The sequence below is a fragment of the Erythrolamprus reginae genome, chromosome 2 (genome assembly GCF_031021105.1).
Source record: "Erythrolamprus reginae isolate rEryReg1 chromosome 2, rEryReg1.hap1, whole genome shotgun sequence".
Lineage (NCBI taxonomy): Eukaryota > Metazoa > Chordata > Lepidosauria > Squamata > Dipsadidae > Erythrolamprus > Erythrolamprus reginae.
In genome coordinates, this window is record NC_091951.1 from 269,250,065 (window position 1) to 269,267,738 (window position 17,674).

Here is a 17,674-nt window from a genome sequence, read left to right on the forward strand (position 1 = left end):
TTGGGGGAAAGATCAAAAGCAACATGAGAAAATATTATTTTACTGAAAGAGTAGTAGATCCTTGGAACAAACTTCCAGCAGACGTTGTAGATAAATCCACAGTAACTGAATTTAAACATGCCTGGGATAAACATATATCCATCCTAAGATAAAATACAGAAAATAGTATAAGGGCAGACTAGATGGACCAGGAGGTCTTTTTCTGCCGTCAGACTTCTATGTTTCTATGTTTCTATATAGGAGAGCAATAGGACAGGGGACGGAAGGCACTCTAGTGCACTTGTACTCGCCCCTTACTGACCTCTTAGGAATCTGGATAGGTCAACCGTAGATAATCTAAGGGTAAAGTGTTGGGGGTTTGGGGATGACAAATGTGACACCCAGGATTCTTGCTATGAAGGAAAATAGGAGGAAAGGGGACTACACAGCTATGATTCATGTCAAATAGACATAAAGAAGAAGTGTAAAATGTAAGAACTTGCTGAAACATCTCAAGTGAGATAAAATAGTTGGTTTGCTTTTTATTGGTGCAAGGTAACTACGTGATGTATGTGAGAATGCAAATAAAATAAATATAGCGCCTTTAAAAATGTAGTTAAATATTTTAAGTATACTTTTGACCTCAAAAAGCTCTTGAAAACCATGTTGTTGCACTACTCCTCACAAAGAATAAATATAACGGAAAAGTTCTGCGTAAGTTACAATAATTGTGAATAATCACCCATTTCTGTAAATTTCAAAATGAGAAACAGGCAAAATAAGCAGATAGTTGAAAATGAAGGAAGAGGAAGTCAACTCATGTTGCTGAACATTATGATATGTATTGCCATGAAAATAAGCTATGTGGTGCAAAAAGCTTTGACGTGTTTAACCTTCATTGAAATCTTCACACAATATTTTCTACACATTTCTTCCTAGGTGAAAATGAAATTCTTGAAACTTTATACAGTATTGCCAGCAAGAATAAAATCTGGAGATCTTATATTGGCATGGGTTATTACAACTGCTCAGTCCCTCCAGCAATTGCAAGGAATTTGTTGGAGAACGCTGGATGGTAATGTACCATTTTTATCATTAAACATACAGACACACACACACAGATTGCATTGCCCATGTCAACATGCTGGACAATGTTTGAACACCACAATTCTAATTTCCAGTGGTTGAAAAGAGGTCCTGAGATAAAAGGCAACTATTAATTATTTTTTTTTGCTATTTTCCTAGCTATAATATAAAATCAGAAGTTACATAAGTAATCCTTTTAATGCATTGATTCATTTATATAAAAAATTTACATTGTGTAAGAATCTTGCTGTTACCTCCCAGAGTATTTCTCTGTGTACAGCAGTGTCGGAAGTGCTCACAGCACATAAAGATCTTTTCTTGATATGTGCAGAGTATAAAATTTACAAATACTTTCATTTACAAATGAAAATGCTTGTTATACCTCTTCCTACGGAGTCTTGTGTGAGGGCTACCCACAGTGAAGGGCTACCAAAATTTTTACTACCACACTGCGGGCGTGGCTTATGCAGGATGCCCTGCATTTTCTTTCAACATCGTTCAGTGCAAATTGGGTGCTCTGGGGTGGAGCTCCATTTTCTCTACCCCACTGCGCTCCCCCCCCCCAATCCGAGCAATATCCCACTCCTGGCTACACATCATTGAAACTGCAATGAAGTTTAGAGTACAAGCAGTGCTTGACTTACAACAGTTCATTTAGTATGCATTGGAATTAATGACTATTTTTCACTTACAACCATTGCAGCATCCCATGGTCATATGATCAAAATTCAGATGCTTGCCAACAGACCCATATTTATGATACGTGCAGTGTCCCGGGATTATATTACAGTGTTCCCTCGATTTTCGCGGGATTATATTACAGTGTTCCCTCGATTGTCCCGGGATTATATTACAGTGTTCCCTCGATTTTCGCGGGGGATGCGTTCCGAGACCGCCCGCGAAAGTCAAATTTCCGCAAAGTAGAGATGTGGAAGTAAATACACTATTTTTGGCTATGAACAGTGTCACAAGCCTTCCCTTAACACTTTAAACCCCTAAATTACAATTTCCCATTCCCTTAGCAACCATTTAGATTATTACTCACCATATTTATTTATTAAAGTTTATTTTTAAAAAAAATTATTAAAGGTGGACAAAAGTTTGCCGATGACATATGATGTCATTGGGCAGGAAAAACCGTGGTATGGGGGAGGGGGAAACCGCAAAGATTTTTAATTAATATTTTTGAAAAACCATGGTATAGGCTTTTTGCGAAGTTCGAACCCGCGAAAATTGAGGGAACACTGTATTAGCATTTTACAACTTCTGACAAGCAAAGACAATGGGGAAGCCAGATTCTCTTAACAACTGAGTTACTAATTTAACAACTGCAGTGATTCAGTTAGCAATCATGGCAAGCAATGTCATAAAATGGGGCAAAACTCATTTGATAACTGTGTCACTTAGCAACATAAATTTGGGGTTCAATTGTATTTGCAACTTGAGGAGTACCTGTGCATGATTTGTTTCCCAAACCAAAAGGGCGACCTGCCTGTGCCCTACCCCTACTCTGCCTGGGATGAAAGCCTGTTGTGATTTACTCCGAAATTCTTTCCAGCCCCCAAAAAGCAGCCATTATAGATATTGAGGAAACTCACTTCAACTCTTTCTTGAAGACAAAGCGCCAATCCCTTGGTGGATTCAAGGGATGGTTTTGGCCCTCGACCACTTTTTTTTTCTTGCCACAAAACAAAAGCAGCAAAGCCCGTAGAAAAGGGGGGCAGTTGGGCAGGCTGGAATGTCAGTGTTTGCATGCTCCAATTAGTCAGCTGGCAGGAGCTGTGGCAATATTGAGCTTCTTAGGCGAAGGTGGAAATGTGACTGAAAATTTGGTATATAAAAATATTGACAGCGTGGAAGTTCCTGTACACCGCTATAAAGTGACAAAGGTGCCTTTGTGCCCAGGTCAGGAGCTCATGGACAATTTCACACAAACAAAGGTGTAACCCTTCCACACAAGTCCCCCTTTTTGCCAAGCATAATACGGAGAGGGAGGAACTAATACAATTGTCAGCCAGTTAGAGATTTTTATCAGCTTTTGATGAATGATTCCTTCATTTTAATTGTATAGATCTGACTGTATAGGTCATGGTGTTAAGCAAAATAACCTTATTTTGTTTTTGAGAAGATATACAGAAGACTTAAATCAGATATCCCATTGATACAAGCACATTCTGTTCCCCTTTATTAGCTTTATTCTAGTCATTGTTTCTCAAATTGGGATTACTTCAAATTTTAGAATCTACAAAGCATTTCTAATTTTCATTATAATTGGTCCTGAGATCAGATGCAATTTTCAAAACAAGTTCAATACAATTTTCAAAACAAGTTCATTCAGCTTTTTTTTAAAAAGGTGTTTCTTGGCACATTATGGGTTATATACTCATAATAAGAAACAAGAAATTACAATATTATTATTATTATTATTATTATTATTATTATTATTATTATTATTATTATTATTAATTGGATTTGTATGCCGCCCCTCTCCGTGGACTCGGGGCGGCTAACAACAGTGGTAAAAACAACATGCGACAATCCAATACTGAAACAGCTAAAAACCCATATTTTAAAACCAATCATACATACAAACATACCATACATAAATTGTAGAAGCCTAGGGGGAAAGAATATCTCAGTTCCCCCATGCCTGACGACAGAGGTGGGTTTTAAGAAGCTTACATCCTAAGTCACAAAATAAGCCCGCCATCTCTCTTCCAGCTTGAATGTATACAAGAGAAAGATTCTGACTTATTTCTTACAAGGTTCTCCCATTTTAAGGCAATCCTTTTAAATCTTAACCCATTTTAAATCTTTACCTTTATCTGTACTGGAGGCCCAGTTAACACAAGCAATAGTCCTTCTGGAGGATGTCCTGTTTTGGTTGTTGATCAATGAAATTTACATGAAACTCAGCAGTGTGAAAGAATTATACTTAGAAGAAAGATAACAGAGAATAAAAGATAGCCATTGGCTATTCATGGTGTTGTTTTTCTTAAAGAGAATAGATTTCCTCTCATAATACCACATTATTACAGTTTGTTGTTAAAAAATGAAAGGTTATATGTGATCCTTTAAGTTATTCCGAGCTGTTGTTTTTATTTATATACAATGAAAAGAACAGGAAAAGCTTATTCTACAAACAAAAATAGCTTGGCTCAATAACCTACAATCAATTGTTAATGGCATAATGTCATGGGGCTGTGTTAGACCGAGCAACCTAGTTGTGCCTGGGTTTCTGAATGGCTTCAGACTGTGTTGCCCTAGAAACTGAGCTAATTTAGTAAGTGATGTGACATGAACATAAATGAATGGGCAGAGAATTGAAAATATGCTTGGCTTCTTATGGGACTCAACTCTCAGTCTAGACTTAACCCTAAAAACCCTTCAGTCTTTTGCTTGTGCAGTATTTATTTTTCATGTGCTATATTTAATTTACTTCAGAAATTTTGGAAGGAAGTGCAGAACGAAATAAATAAAATGTTAAATATTAAGTGGATAATTACAAAAGAAATAGCAATATTAATTAAACAAAGAGAACTAAGAGATTTTAAAGAAATAAAAACTGCAGCACTGGAAAGCGCTCAAGCGGTAATGGTATTGGGTTGGAAAGAGTCTATAAAATGGACAGTACTGGTACATGGTGGATCACATTCATTTTGAAATCATGGAAATAAGATTAAACAACTTTGATGAAAATAAACTGGAGAAGCTGATGGCACGATGGAATAAGGTGAAAGGTTATATGCTGAGTAGAATCTGTGACGCAAATGTGAAAAATAAACTCCAATAAGTCTTTCAATAATAACAAATGCAAAGTAGAGCTAAGGAAATATATAGTAAATATTTGAACCCCCCGCAATTGGTGGTGGTGGTGATAGTTATTGTCAGTCCGGTGATGGGCACACGCACTGTGCACTGTTTTATGCTTGTTTTATGTAACCATATCTACAAAATCAATAAAAATATATTTAAAATAAAAAAATAAAAAAATGTGCTATATTTAATTTACTTACATTGCACAATTTTTTATCTGTTCTGCAATAAATAATAGTGGTCTATGCAGTAATATTTCATGAGAAAATTGTTAAGATATAGTTCCACATATTTAAATTGAAGTGTTTTTAGGAGGATTAAGTTTTGCGCTCAGATCTTAGATAATAGTATAAGTCCATCTTAACTAGGCAGGGAAGAGATCCAGGTTCAAAGGGGAACATATGAATTGATTCATTTGGGGGCATTATATACTTCCTGTGAAGAACGCCAGGCGTGAACCAACAGAAGAATCCCTGGTTCTTCACAGCTAATGTACAATCTCATGTGGTTTACAGTGTTCCTAACAGATGCAGCACTACACACAACCGTATTACCTACTGTGTTTTATGCACAGTGCTTCTCTGCAATACTTTCCATTATTTTTATGTAATATGATTTAATATGAAATCACCAGAACCTCAATGACAATAAAGATTCTGAATTATTACTCCAGTAGTACCCAAATATATAATAAATACAATCCGTGTTTTGTGTGTATATGTGCTTTCAAGGGAAATAAAAAAACTTGAATAAATCAGGATCTTTTACTACTCTCTTACTATTGTAGTAAGAGCTCCTGAATCAATCAACAGTATTTCAAGCTATAATACTTTGGGGTTTTGTTTGCTTGTACTCTAAACTTCATTGCAGTCTCAATGATGTGTAGCCAGGAGTGGGATATTGCCCGAATGGTGGGGAACGCAGTGGGGTAGAGAAAATGGAGCTCCACCCCAGAGCACCCAATTTGCACTGAACGATGTTGAAAGAAAATGCAGGGCATCCTGCATAAGCCACGCCCGCAGTGTGGTAGTAAAAAGTTTGGTAGCCCTTCACTGTGTGTAGCCCTCACACAAGACTCCGTAGGAAGAGGTATAAAAAGCATTTTCATTTGTAAATGAAAGTATTTGTAATTTTTATACTCTGCACATATCAAGAAAAGACCTTTATGTGCTGTGAGCACTTCCGACACTGCTGTACACACTCTGGGAGGTAACAGCAAGATTCTTACACAATGTATAATTTTTATATAAATAAATCAATACATTAAAAGGATTACTTATATAACTTCTGATTTTATATTATAGCTATGTGTCTTTCTCCTTCAGGACCTTTAATTTATCCTCACAATAACAATCCTGTGCTCTTGGGCTAATAAAGAATATTTGGCCCTTAAATTCAGAGGGTGTTTTCTATATAGCAACATAATTATTAGAATTATTAAGATTCATGCGTACTTTCTGTTGGCATTTCTTTGACATTATATTTGCAACAACCAATGTTGTCAAATGATATTAAATATTTCTCCATCCCTTTGAGAGAGATTGCTAGGTAATACTAGAACTACCCTTAACTTACAATCATTTGTTTAGTGACTGTTTGAAATTAGAATCCACTCAAAAAAATGACAGTTTGTCGCATTTAGGACAGTTTTTAGTAGCCCTGTGGTCACATGATCAAAATTTGTATGCTTGGCAACTGGCGTGTATTTATAACGGTTTCAGTATTCTGGAATCATATGATCCCACTTTGCAACTTTCTGACAAGCAAAGTCAATAGGAAGAAACAGATTTACTTAACTAAGCTACTATTTTGACAATTGCAGACAGTTTAACCACAGTGGCAAGAAAAGTTGTAATATGGGGGGAAATTCACAGGATTATCTGTATGGTTCTGTAGTATTCTTTGTGTGGAGAAAAGCTTAATGGGGAACATGTGTTGCTTTTACTAGGGTGACTCAGTATACCCCTTATCAGCCAGAAGTCTCCCAGGGCAGGCTGGAGAGCTTGTTGAACTATCAGACAATGGTGTGTGATCTCACAAGGATGGATGTAGCTAATGCCTCTTTGCTGGATGAAGGAACAGCAGCAGCAGAAGCCATGCAGTTGTGTCACAGGTAACAACCTCAGATCATAAGGCTGCTTTTGGAGGATGTAAAGTTCCTCAGAAGTTTAGCGTTGGAGGCAAGGCTGTCCATAAGGCACAAGATTGCCAAAAAACAAAAAGTCAAGATGTACCTAAAAACAATCCTGGCTGCCTTCTTGAGTGTTTCCTCACAATCTGCGGACACCCTTGAAGATTTAATTATATGAAAGAGCCTGAAAACAGGCCATAGGCCTATACTATAAATCAGGTGTGTCCATCCTCGTCAACTTTAAGACTTGTGAACTTCAACTTCCATGAATTCCCCACGCTGCCTAAGGAATTATGGGAGTTGAAGTCTGTTATGTATCCACAGCAGATCTGATTGGGTAAAACCTTCCCTGCAGCCATTGGCTGTTGTTGGGGAAGCCCTGTTTGGGCGGGCATAATACGGTTATATGATTGGTGTTTCTGTCAGCAAAGTTCCTGTATAAATAGCTGTCATGTTAGTTGCGGCTGAGTTCTGCCGACCGATTTCAATAAACCAGTTCTCACTATTGCCTGTTTCCGAAGGGGTCTTCTTCCGACATATTAAAGTCCACATTCTTAAAATTGACAAGTTTTGATACTCCTGATCTAAATGATAACATGAGAGAGAAATACCAAAGGAAGATTAATATTTGCAGTGGCCATTGATAATTTGTGGGAAACCATATTTCTTGGAAAATAATGTATGGGGTAATATTTTTTCCTCTGTTCCTTCCATTCTCAACATCTGTTGTTCAAAGATATACTGTAGGACAGGATACACTGTTTGGTTAACACAGTTCATCGCCCCTGTTAGAACTAGATATTTATGTAATCCTCTCAGAATTCATAAGAAAATCATGATTCACTCCATAGTCATTTCTCTTTTGTGGACTTTGGTAGATTGTGAACTTGTTTCCCTTTTCCAAAGTTTCTGGGAATAGAAACTTGAATTTTAGATCAGGAGATGCCAAAGCCAATTAAAAACAAGGTTTTTGTCTGTATAATAACAAGCTGTGGAAATGTACCAGTTTAGAGTGAACTTTTATGACTCATTCTGAAATAATTTTATCACTTTCTCCTTCCAACAGGCATAATAAGCGAAACACGTTTTATGTCGACATCAGATGCCATCCTCAGACGATAGCTGTGGTGCAGACCAGAGCAAAGTAAATATCGATTTTTTAAAAATTAAATGAGCCATCTGCTTGAAATTATTTTGTAATGTAGTCTGCTTTAATCAAATTAACTATTGTATTTTACTTGAAACAATTGCAATTGAAGGCAATCAAGCTGACCTTTAATTCTTCATTTAATATTCGCTACTGAGAAATGAATTTGTCTTGGTTTTTCATTTTTGCTTTCCAGATACACTGGCATAAATGTAGAGTTGAAGCTACCTCATGAGATGGATTTCAGTGGTAAAGATGTCAGTGGTGTCTTATTCCAGTACCCAGACACTGAGGGAAAGGTAGAAGACTTTACAGGCTTGGTTGATCAAGCCCATCAGAATGGGGTAATTGAAGCAATAAGAGTATTTCCAACTTCCATATTTATGTCTGGCAGTGTAAATGTACCTTAGGTCAATGAACCGGGGTGGCGCAGCAGGTAGAGTGCTGTACTGCAGGCCACTGAAGCTGACTTGTAGATCTGAAGGTCAGCGGTTCAAATCTCATCACCGGTTCAAGGTTGACTCAGATTAGATTAGATTAGATTTATTGGATTTATATGCCGCCCCTCTCCGAAAACTCGGGGCGGCCTTCCATCCTTCCGAGGTGGGTAAAATGAGGATCCGGATTGTGGGAGCAATAGCCTATTTCTGTTTAAATAGTACTATTGCTAACATGTTGTAAGCCGCCCTGAGTCTAAGGAGAAGGGCGGCATAAAAATCGAATGAATGAATGAATGAATGAATGAATGAATGAATGAATGTCAGCTTTTCCAATCTAGTAAGTTATTGAATTCATAGCATTTCTATAGCCCTACAAAACTCCCAATATCAATTTGATCACAATAGAACTTATCTGTGTAGGTAGTTCTCACATAACAACTACTTTATGTAGGAATCATTTGAAGTTACAACGGTGCTGGAAAAATAATGTTATGCCTTTATGGCAGTCATGTGACTGCTATTAAAATTAATACATATTGTTCTGGGAACAACTTCCATGATATCAACTGTTCCCCAACCTTTCCGGCTTTGTGGACTGGCGGTGTGGGGGAGAGAGCAGCAAGCAGGTGTGCCTGTTTATCTACCACTTCCACCGCTCGGTTCCAGTAAGCCATGGCCTAGGGGTTAAGGATCTAATCTACATGGCCTTTGGGAAGTTTGGAGCTCTGATAGTGGCACCTCACTTTGAAGGTGACTAGTAGACTAGTACAAGATCTCATCTCCATCCTATCGATGCATTGGCTTTTATCCATTTTTATCTTAATTTAAAAATTTCTGGTTTTAATGTCTAATGTTTTAATCCTATAATTGTTTTATTCTGTTATTTATAATATCGTAAGCTGCCTAAAGTCACTTGATAGAGATATGGACGGCATACAAAATGTAATTAAAAACCATCGGCTTCTCTTGTATCAGAGCCTGGCCTGCTGTGCCACCGATCTCCTTGCCCTTTGCATCTTGCGGCCTCCAGGAGAGTTTGGAGTTGATGTTGCTTTAGGCAATTCCCAGAGGTTTGGGGTGCCTCTTGGGTATGGAGGACCACATGCTGCCTTTTTTGCGGTCAAAGAGAATCTGGTGCGAATGATGCCTGGAAGGATGGTGGGAGTTACAAGGTAGGTTCACTTTCTGTTGAAAATCTGAATCCACGTTCTTCTAAGTCAGTGGTTCCCAACCTGGGGTCAAGACCCCTTTGGGGGTTGAGCGAACATTTCGCAGGGGTCGCCTAAGACCATGGGAAAAGACAAATTTATTTTATTTGACTTCTATGCTGCTCAATCCCAATGGGACTCAAACAATTAAAACAGTTTTTAAAAAACCATCCACATCTTTTTAATGGCTGGATCTCGAATTCCCCTATAAATTACTCTTCTAGAACTAAATCATGCTACTGAAATACATGCATAATATCAAATTTACTTCCATATCTAAATTTACTTCCTCACACAAATTTATACTTCATATACATGTACTTACCTGCATACTAAAAATGTCAGGGCATTGCATAGCGGCTGTCTAGATGAAATCGAGACACTAACACAAAATTATAGTCTTTATATATATATACAGGATGTGTATGTATGTATTTTTAACATTCACATTTACATCAATCTTTGTCATCATCCAGAAAGAAAGAAAAAACACAAGATAGTTAGGAATGCAGGAACATCATGAGGTAAATTAAACAATGTACACCAGGGGTCTCCAACCTTGGCAACTTTAAGGCCTGTGGACTTCAACTCCCAGAATTCCTCAGCCAGCCAAGGTTGGAGACCCCTGGTATACAGGACACATATAAGGGAAAAAAGGAGGGGTAAAAAGGGAAACTCCCCCTTTATACTTACGGCAACCAATCATAGCATAGATTGCCTCACACGTGAGTCAGCACCCTCTAGCTAATCAACTGTGCATTTCGGCCTACTGTACACTTTACTATTCCTACAGCTACTAAATTCAGTATTCTATGGCTTCTATGCTGCCCAATCCCAATGAGACTCATTTCCCATGGTGTTAGGAACTAAAACATATTTTTACAATCCGACCAATCAGGTATTTAAAGTAGGGGTGTCCCTCTGACCTTCCTGCCAAACAGCTTAAAGCTCTATTGGGAGAATTGGCACTAGATTTTTGGCTGGGGGTCACCACAACATGAGGAACTGTGTTGAAGGGTTCACGGCATTAAAAAGCTTGAGTACCACTGTTCTGAGTCCTGAAGGAATTATACATGGACTGTGAAAAATTCTAATCTTCTTACGTATTTTCCTCTTTCCAGAGAGCATGGAGTGGTTGTTGTTTTTTCTTTATATCTTTGGCTGGTTTTAGATTTGTAACTGACAACTTATGTTTGCCCATGGCATGTTCTCCAAAATATAAAAAAGGAAAGAAAAAGGGCCACTAGATTTGGGATGCAGGAATTCTGAACACTACTTGATGGCAGCAAGAAGTCATGATTTTCTGTATTTCGTCGCTGCCGTCTTGCGGCAATTCAAATCTATGCATTCCATTTCTGGTGCTTGTGCTAAAAGAAGTTAGGAATCCTTAGTTTGAATTGAGGATTGTATTGTCCATGATGGAAGAGCTGACTAGCCTCTTTGCAGTACCTTGTTTCATAAACATGCAGTTTGTCAAACCGTAGTAATGCATCAGGTGAGAGCAAAAGGGAACTGCCTTAATTCAGGATTAATTTAGAGAGTTTCATATTCTAAGTTATTCAATTTACTATGTGTTTTATTTTACCAAAACTATTATTAATCATTTTCATGTTAACAAAACCAAAAAGCCTTTGTCTATTTAAATCGAAGGAAGTAATATATTTTCCCTTTATGTATGTTTCAAGAGATGCTAATGGAAAAGAAGTATACCGACTTGCACTGCAAACCAGAGAACAGCACATCAGGAGAGATAAAGCTACTAGCAATATCTGTACGGCGCAGGTGAGTTTTTCTTCAATCATTGATTATACATCCGAACTAGACTATGTTGTTTCTCTGTGTCATTTAATATATGTGGGTATATGCACATTTATCTATCTATCTATCTATCTATCTATCTATCTATCTATCTATCTATCTATCTATCTATATTTTTGTCATGTAGTGTATATTTGAGATGGTGATTCTTTGAGAGTGGTATGCAATGAAATTTAATTTAAATGTATGGCAATTAGTGTACAGTGTTCCCTCGATTTTCGCGGGTTTGAACTTTGCGAAAAGTCTATACCACGGTTTTTCAAAAATATTAATTAAAAAATACTTCGCGGGTTTTTCCCCCATACCACGGTTCTTCCCGCCCGATGACATCATATGTCATCACCAAACATTCATCCGCCTTTAATAAATATTTTTTTTAATAAACTTTAATAAATAAACATCGTGAGTAATAATCTAAATGGTTTCTAAGGAAATGGGAAATTGTAATTTAGGAGTTTAAAGTGTTAGGGGAAGGCTTGTGATACTGTTCATAGCCAAAAATAGTGTATTTACTTCCGCATCTCGGAAATTCAACTTTTACGGGTGGTCTTGGAACGCATCCCCCGCAAAAATCAAGGGAACACTGTATATTTAAAGTGGCAATAAAGTTAGTCTAAGTCTACATGGTGTAGTATCTGAGTTGCCTCATGTTTATACACATAAATTTATTTAATCCCAATTTATGCTTCTTAGGCTCTTCTTGCTAACATGGCTTCCATGTTTGGAGTTTATCATGGTGCAGATGGATTAAAGCACATTGCCAAGAGAGTCCACAATGCTACTATAATCTTAGCAGAAGGTGAGTGGACCTTCAGATATGGGAATACCCTGTCCAAAAGGAGCAACTTTAATGCTGGAGATTTTGAATAAACTCCCAAAACTATACTGCAAATAGCATTACCAATACCACTTAAACTAATATACCACTCCGAGATGCTTAAAACACTCTCTGAGCAGTTTACAATGTTGTCCTCATTTCACTGACATCAGAAGGGTGGAAGGCTGAGTCAACCTTGAGCTGGTGAGGATATCCTGCATACTGCATTCTAACCACTGTGCCACCACAGTTCCTTTTTTTTGCTACAAGCCTTTTTTCGTTGAGATTGTAAAGTGCAATAATTCCTAAAATAGTTTGCAAAACAACTTAGAATAATTTGATTCAAGTCTAGTAATATGAACAGTCAGTCACCAATAGTCCCAGTATAATTGCCAAGAGCTAAATATCATCATCATCATCATCATCTTCATCCTCTCAAGGCAGTGAACATGCCAAATATCCCTTCTTCCTCTTAATTTCTCCACAATAACAATCCTGTGAACTGAGTTATGCTGAGATGGAGAAACTGGCCCAACATCACCCAAGATCACCCAAGATTATTTACGGGACCATTTCTTGCCTCCCAGAGACCAATCAGAGCACACAGAATTGACCTCTTCCACGTCCCGTCAGCTAAATACTACAGGCTGGTGGGGCCGCGGGGGAGGGCCTTCTCTGTTGTTGCCCCGCCTTTATGGAACCAGCTCCCCTCCCCTGAGGTCCGTATGCCCCCCCCAGCTGACTTTTCATAAGGCTATGCCGGCAGTCCCAGGGGCCCTAAATCAACCACTAGCTTGTCCATGTGTCCAAATTGATTTGAATGACTAGTATGTATGCAATTAAATTGTCTTAGTTTTAATTGCGATTTTAGAAATTAGTTTTTTTTCCTTGACTTCTTTTTATTGCTGCTGTTATTTGTAATTTTTATACTGTTGTAAGCCGCCCTGAGTCCTTCGGTATTGGGCGGCATAAAAGTCAAATTAAATAAATAAACTGACTTTTATGCATAAGGCAGGACTAGGAGTCTGCAGAGAGGGCCGTCATACAAATCTAATAAATAATAATAATAATAATAATAATAATAATAATAATAATAATAATATTACTGTTATATTCAAAAAATAATACATTTTGAACACAACCATGCATAAACCTGAATGGGTTTGTGTTTGTTTTTGTTAGGTCTGAAGAGAGCAGGTCATCAACTCCAACATGACCTATATTTTGATACCTTAAAAATCCAGTGTGGGTGTGGCATCGAAGAAGTCTTGCAAAGGGCAGCCCAGAGGCAAATAAACCTCCGGATTTACTCTGATGGCACAGTAAGTGGCAATACTCAGAAGTGGTTCTAATGCCTTTATCCATTATCCATTATCCTGTTCTCTTTAACGAGATAAAGAACATCCAATAACAAAAATTCAAAGAAACGCTGATGTCCTTAGTGCTCTTGGGGGGGGTGTGTTTCTTGCAGACATTTCATTACCAAACTAGATAACATCACAAGTGCTCTAAAAAACGCAGTCATGGTTTCAGAAGGGAAGCTCAGTAAACAGCCATTGGATGTGTGTTAGAAGAAATAACATCCAGAAACATTTTTAAATTGTTCGTGGTAATTATTAGAACACTATGCATGGTGTATAGGAAGTATCAATAAATATCATTCAGATTTATATATTCTGTTATGGTATCAGTGTAGCTCATTGATAGCACATATTGAAACACTTGCATTGATGAACTTAGAAGTTGTGTCTTTTCTTTCTTTCAACTGTCAATAGCTTGGAGTTTCTCTTGATGAAACTGTAAATGAAAAAGACCTAGATGACCTACTATGGATTTTTGGCTGTGAATCTTCAGCTGTAAGTAGATCACTGATTAGAAAATGAAATAACTAATTGGTCAACATAGAGCGTAACTGAGTGCATGAGGTCCATAGTAATGCCTGGATTCTCAGCCATTCACCAATACCACATGAGGTACTGGGAAAATATTTTAAACTTTCAGCGGTATGAAGGGAAGTTCAGTAAAGCAACTTGTATCATTCCCAAATGTTAACACTATTCCCAGTTTCACAATTTTGAGCCTTCACAATCTCTGTGAGATTTTAGCCTTTTGAAATAAAAAAAGGTATACAAATAATATCCTCAAATATCTCATTGTGTACAACTGTTTCCAGTTGCACTTCAGACGTGGCTAACAATTTTAGAAGGCATACTTGCAGATCGATTCTTTTGAAAGTGAGCATATTTTACTTCATAATAGATTATACAAAACGAAATCCCAACTAAACCATTGAAGGGACAGCTTTTCTCTCCCCAAATAGTTACTATTCAAGAATTAAATGCAAATTAATTCTGCAACAAGAGACTAACTGCTTTTTTATGTTTGAAAGGAATTAGTTGCAGAGAACATGGATGAAGAAACAAAAGGCATTTTTGCTACTCAGTTTAAAAGAACATCAACATTCCTAACACACCAAGTATTCAACAGGTTTGTAAAACTCTTTGGAATTATTATTATTTGTCTCTTGTTGGTTGATAAAGTAATACAAAGATGAAAATGAGGCATGTAATATTCCAGAAAAGTAATGCTGGCAAGTTAAAATACTAAGCTTACTAAGTTTGCATTATAGGGACCTTGTTTTCACTAAGTTTATGGTTTTTGAAGGGAAATTGTACAATTTGACCAAATAATAACAAACACACACCTAAAGCAAAATGCTTATGACTGCTGTGGTATGTCTTTTATGTGTATGTCCATTTAAATACAAATGTTTCATCAACATGTATTGATAGTCAGCCTGGAAAAAAGAGCAAATATGACCATTATTAAGAGGAAGAATTATTATTTATTATTGATCTAAAAGATGACTTGGGGGTATAAATAGTGTTCAGCTATTATTATTATTATCTTGGTTGTTAATGTATTTTTTTTTGTCTCTGCAGCTATCACTCTGAAACAAATATTGTCCGGTATATGAAAAGATTAGAAAACAAAGATATTTCTCTTGTTCACAGCATGATTCCTTTGGTAGGTATAAATTGAAAAGCGGGGAAAATATAGCTGTTAGTTTTCTTGAATAAAATCCTGATGGTATGCTTTCTTTCTTTAGGGATCCTGTACCATGAAACTGAATAGCTCATCAGAACTTATGGTAAGCTGTTTAAATTAATGTATTATTTTTATGAAATATATTCCTGATAACTACTCCATCATTTTAGTGAACATTAAATAAACTCAAAATTTTGGGGTAGATTGTCATCCGTTTCTCTAAAAAATATATATAGAATTACATTTTGGTGAAGGTGATTTTGTGAATGGGCTCAGTTATTTTAGGTGGATATTAATAGTTGAATGTAGCTTGCTCGTAGGATCATTGTATAAAACAATCAGATGTGCAAGATTCTGTTATAATCAAACTCAATAAAAGTAGTTTTAATCTTCTTTAGCAGAGTTGATCTCCTGGTTTAGTGTATGTAGTGGGGTTGACATCAATCGTGCAAATACCATTACGCTATTATTATTATTATTATTATTATTATTATTATTATTATTATTATTATTATTATTATTATTAGATTTGTATGCCGTAGACTCGGGGTGGCTCACAACAACAATAAAACAATTCATGACAAATCTAATAATTTAAAAACATTAAAACCCCATTATTAAAGCAGACATACACACAAACATACCATACATAAATTTTATAGGCCCGGGGGAGATGTCTCAATTCCCCCATGCCTGATGGCAGAGATGGGTTTTAAGGAGTTTACGAAAGGCAAGGAGGGTGGGGGCAGTTCTAATCTCCGGGGGAAGGCTCTTCCCCTGGGACCCGCCAAACGACATTGTTTAGTCAACGAGACCCGGAGAAGGCCAACTCTGTGGGACCTAAGTGGTTGCAGGGATTCATGCAGCAGAAGGCGGTCCCATCTTCCTCTTCTTACATTGAATTAGAGAGTCTTCTACCTGAATCTCTTCCAAATATTATCTCTGTTGTGGATTGAGGGCATGCTTGTTCCCTCATTGCTGTGGTAATGGAGCTTGTATATCTCCATCAAGGTCATTTTCCTTGCTCTGCACAATAACGAAAGAATTGTTGCACACTATGGCATTGGTTATTGCAGGGCAGATGTGGAGGATAAAATATTTCATAGTCTAAAATAAAATAATTGACTAATTCCTCTAGATCAGTAATGGCGAACCTGTGGCACGGGTGCCACAGGCGGCACGCAGAGCCATATCTGCTGGCATGCGTGCCATAGCCCTAGCTCAGCTTGAAAGTGCTTGTGTGTGGTGGCCAGCTGATTTTTTGGTTCGCAGAGGCTCTGGGAGGGTGTTTTTGTCTTCCAGAGAGCCTCGGGGGGGGGGGGGGGAATGGAAGAGGGCATTTTTACCCTCCCCCGACTCCAGGGAAGCCATTGGAGCTTTGGGAGGCAAAACAAGAGCCTATTGGGCCCACCACAAATTGGAAACAGGCAATTTCCAGCCTCCAGAGGTTGGGGGAAGCTGTTTTTGCCCTCCCCAGGCATTGAATTATGGGTTTGGGCACTCGTGCGTGCACAATAGCTCATGTCTCCGCCAGTGTTCCCTCTAATTTTTTTTTGGGGGGGGCGGAAAAGTATAATGTCTGAGCGGCAGTCCCTTCAGGACTGGGCGGCACAGAAATAATAAATAAATAAATAAATAAACAAACAAACAAATAAAAAACCCACCCTGTTTTGCCTCAGAGAATTTCAAAATAAAATACTGTACTGTGTGTCTATAACAGTGAGCTCATAATAGGGCAACTCTATCAATATCAAAATGCCACTTAAATAGTTGAGCTAGTTTCAAACTAGATTTTGATTTTCTTTCTCTCTTCCTTACTCCCATTCTTTTTCTTTCTCTTTTCCTTCCTCTCTTTTTTCTATCTGTTTCTCTCTCTTCCTCTCTTCCTCTCTCTCTCCTTCCCTCTCACTCTTTCCCTCTCGGCTTCTGGGCAGGTTTGGAAAACTCTGAGTTGATGATGATTTTTAAGTGAGCGATTGCTCACTGCTCAGCTTAGAGGGAACTATGGTCTCCGCTCTTTCAGCACCTGAGGAAAAAATGCTTCGCCATCACTGCTCTACTTCCTTTAGAAAATGTATATTGATTTTATTTTCTGAGCTGTAGCAAATACGTCCATTCCTTGTATAAAGAAACTGTACTAGAATTCCTCCATTTCAGTTGACAATCACATCCAAAAAGTGTGTT

At 37.6% G+C, this 17,674-nt stretch overlaps 1 protein-coding gene across 1 annotated transcript in view; it reads left to right on the forward strand.

Annotated features, from left to right (window-relative positions):
• GLDC (glycine decarboxylase) overlaps positions 1-17,674 on the forward strand; it is a 54,331-nt gene that overhangs the window by 16,363 nt on the left and 20,294 nt on the right. Inside the window, exons 3-14 of the mRNA XM_070742572.1 lie at positions 919-1,054; positions 6,830-6,994; positions 8,079-8,156; positions 8,356-8,503; positions 9,575-9,771; positions 11,493-11,589; positions 12,319-12,424; positions 13,625-13,764; positions 14,218-14,298; positions 14,832-14,929; positions 15,385-15,469; positions 15,552-15,593. Coding sequence (XP_070598673.1) covers positions 919-1,054; positions 6,830-6,994; positions 8,079-8,156; positions 8,356-8,503; positions 9,575-9,771; positions 11,493-11,589; positions 12,319-12,424; positions 13,625-13,764; positions 14,218-14,298; positions 14,832-14,929; positions 15,385-15,469; positions 15,552-15,593 — 1,373 coding nt within the window. The remainder of the gene's footprint in view (positions 1-918; positions 1,055-6,829; positions 6,995-8,078; positions 8,157-8,355; positions 8,504-9,574; positions 9,772-11,492; positions 11,590-12,318; positions 12,425-13,624; positions 13,765-14,217; positions 14,299-14,831; positions 14,930-15,384; positions 15,470-15,551; positions 15,594-17,674) is intronic.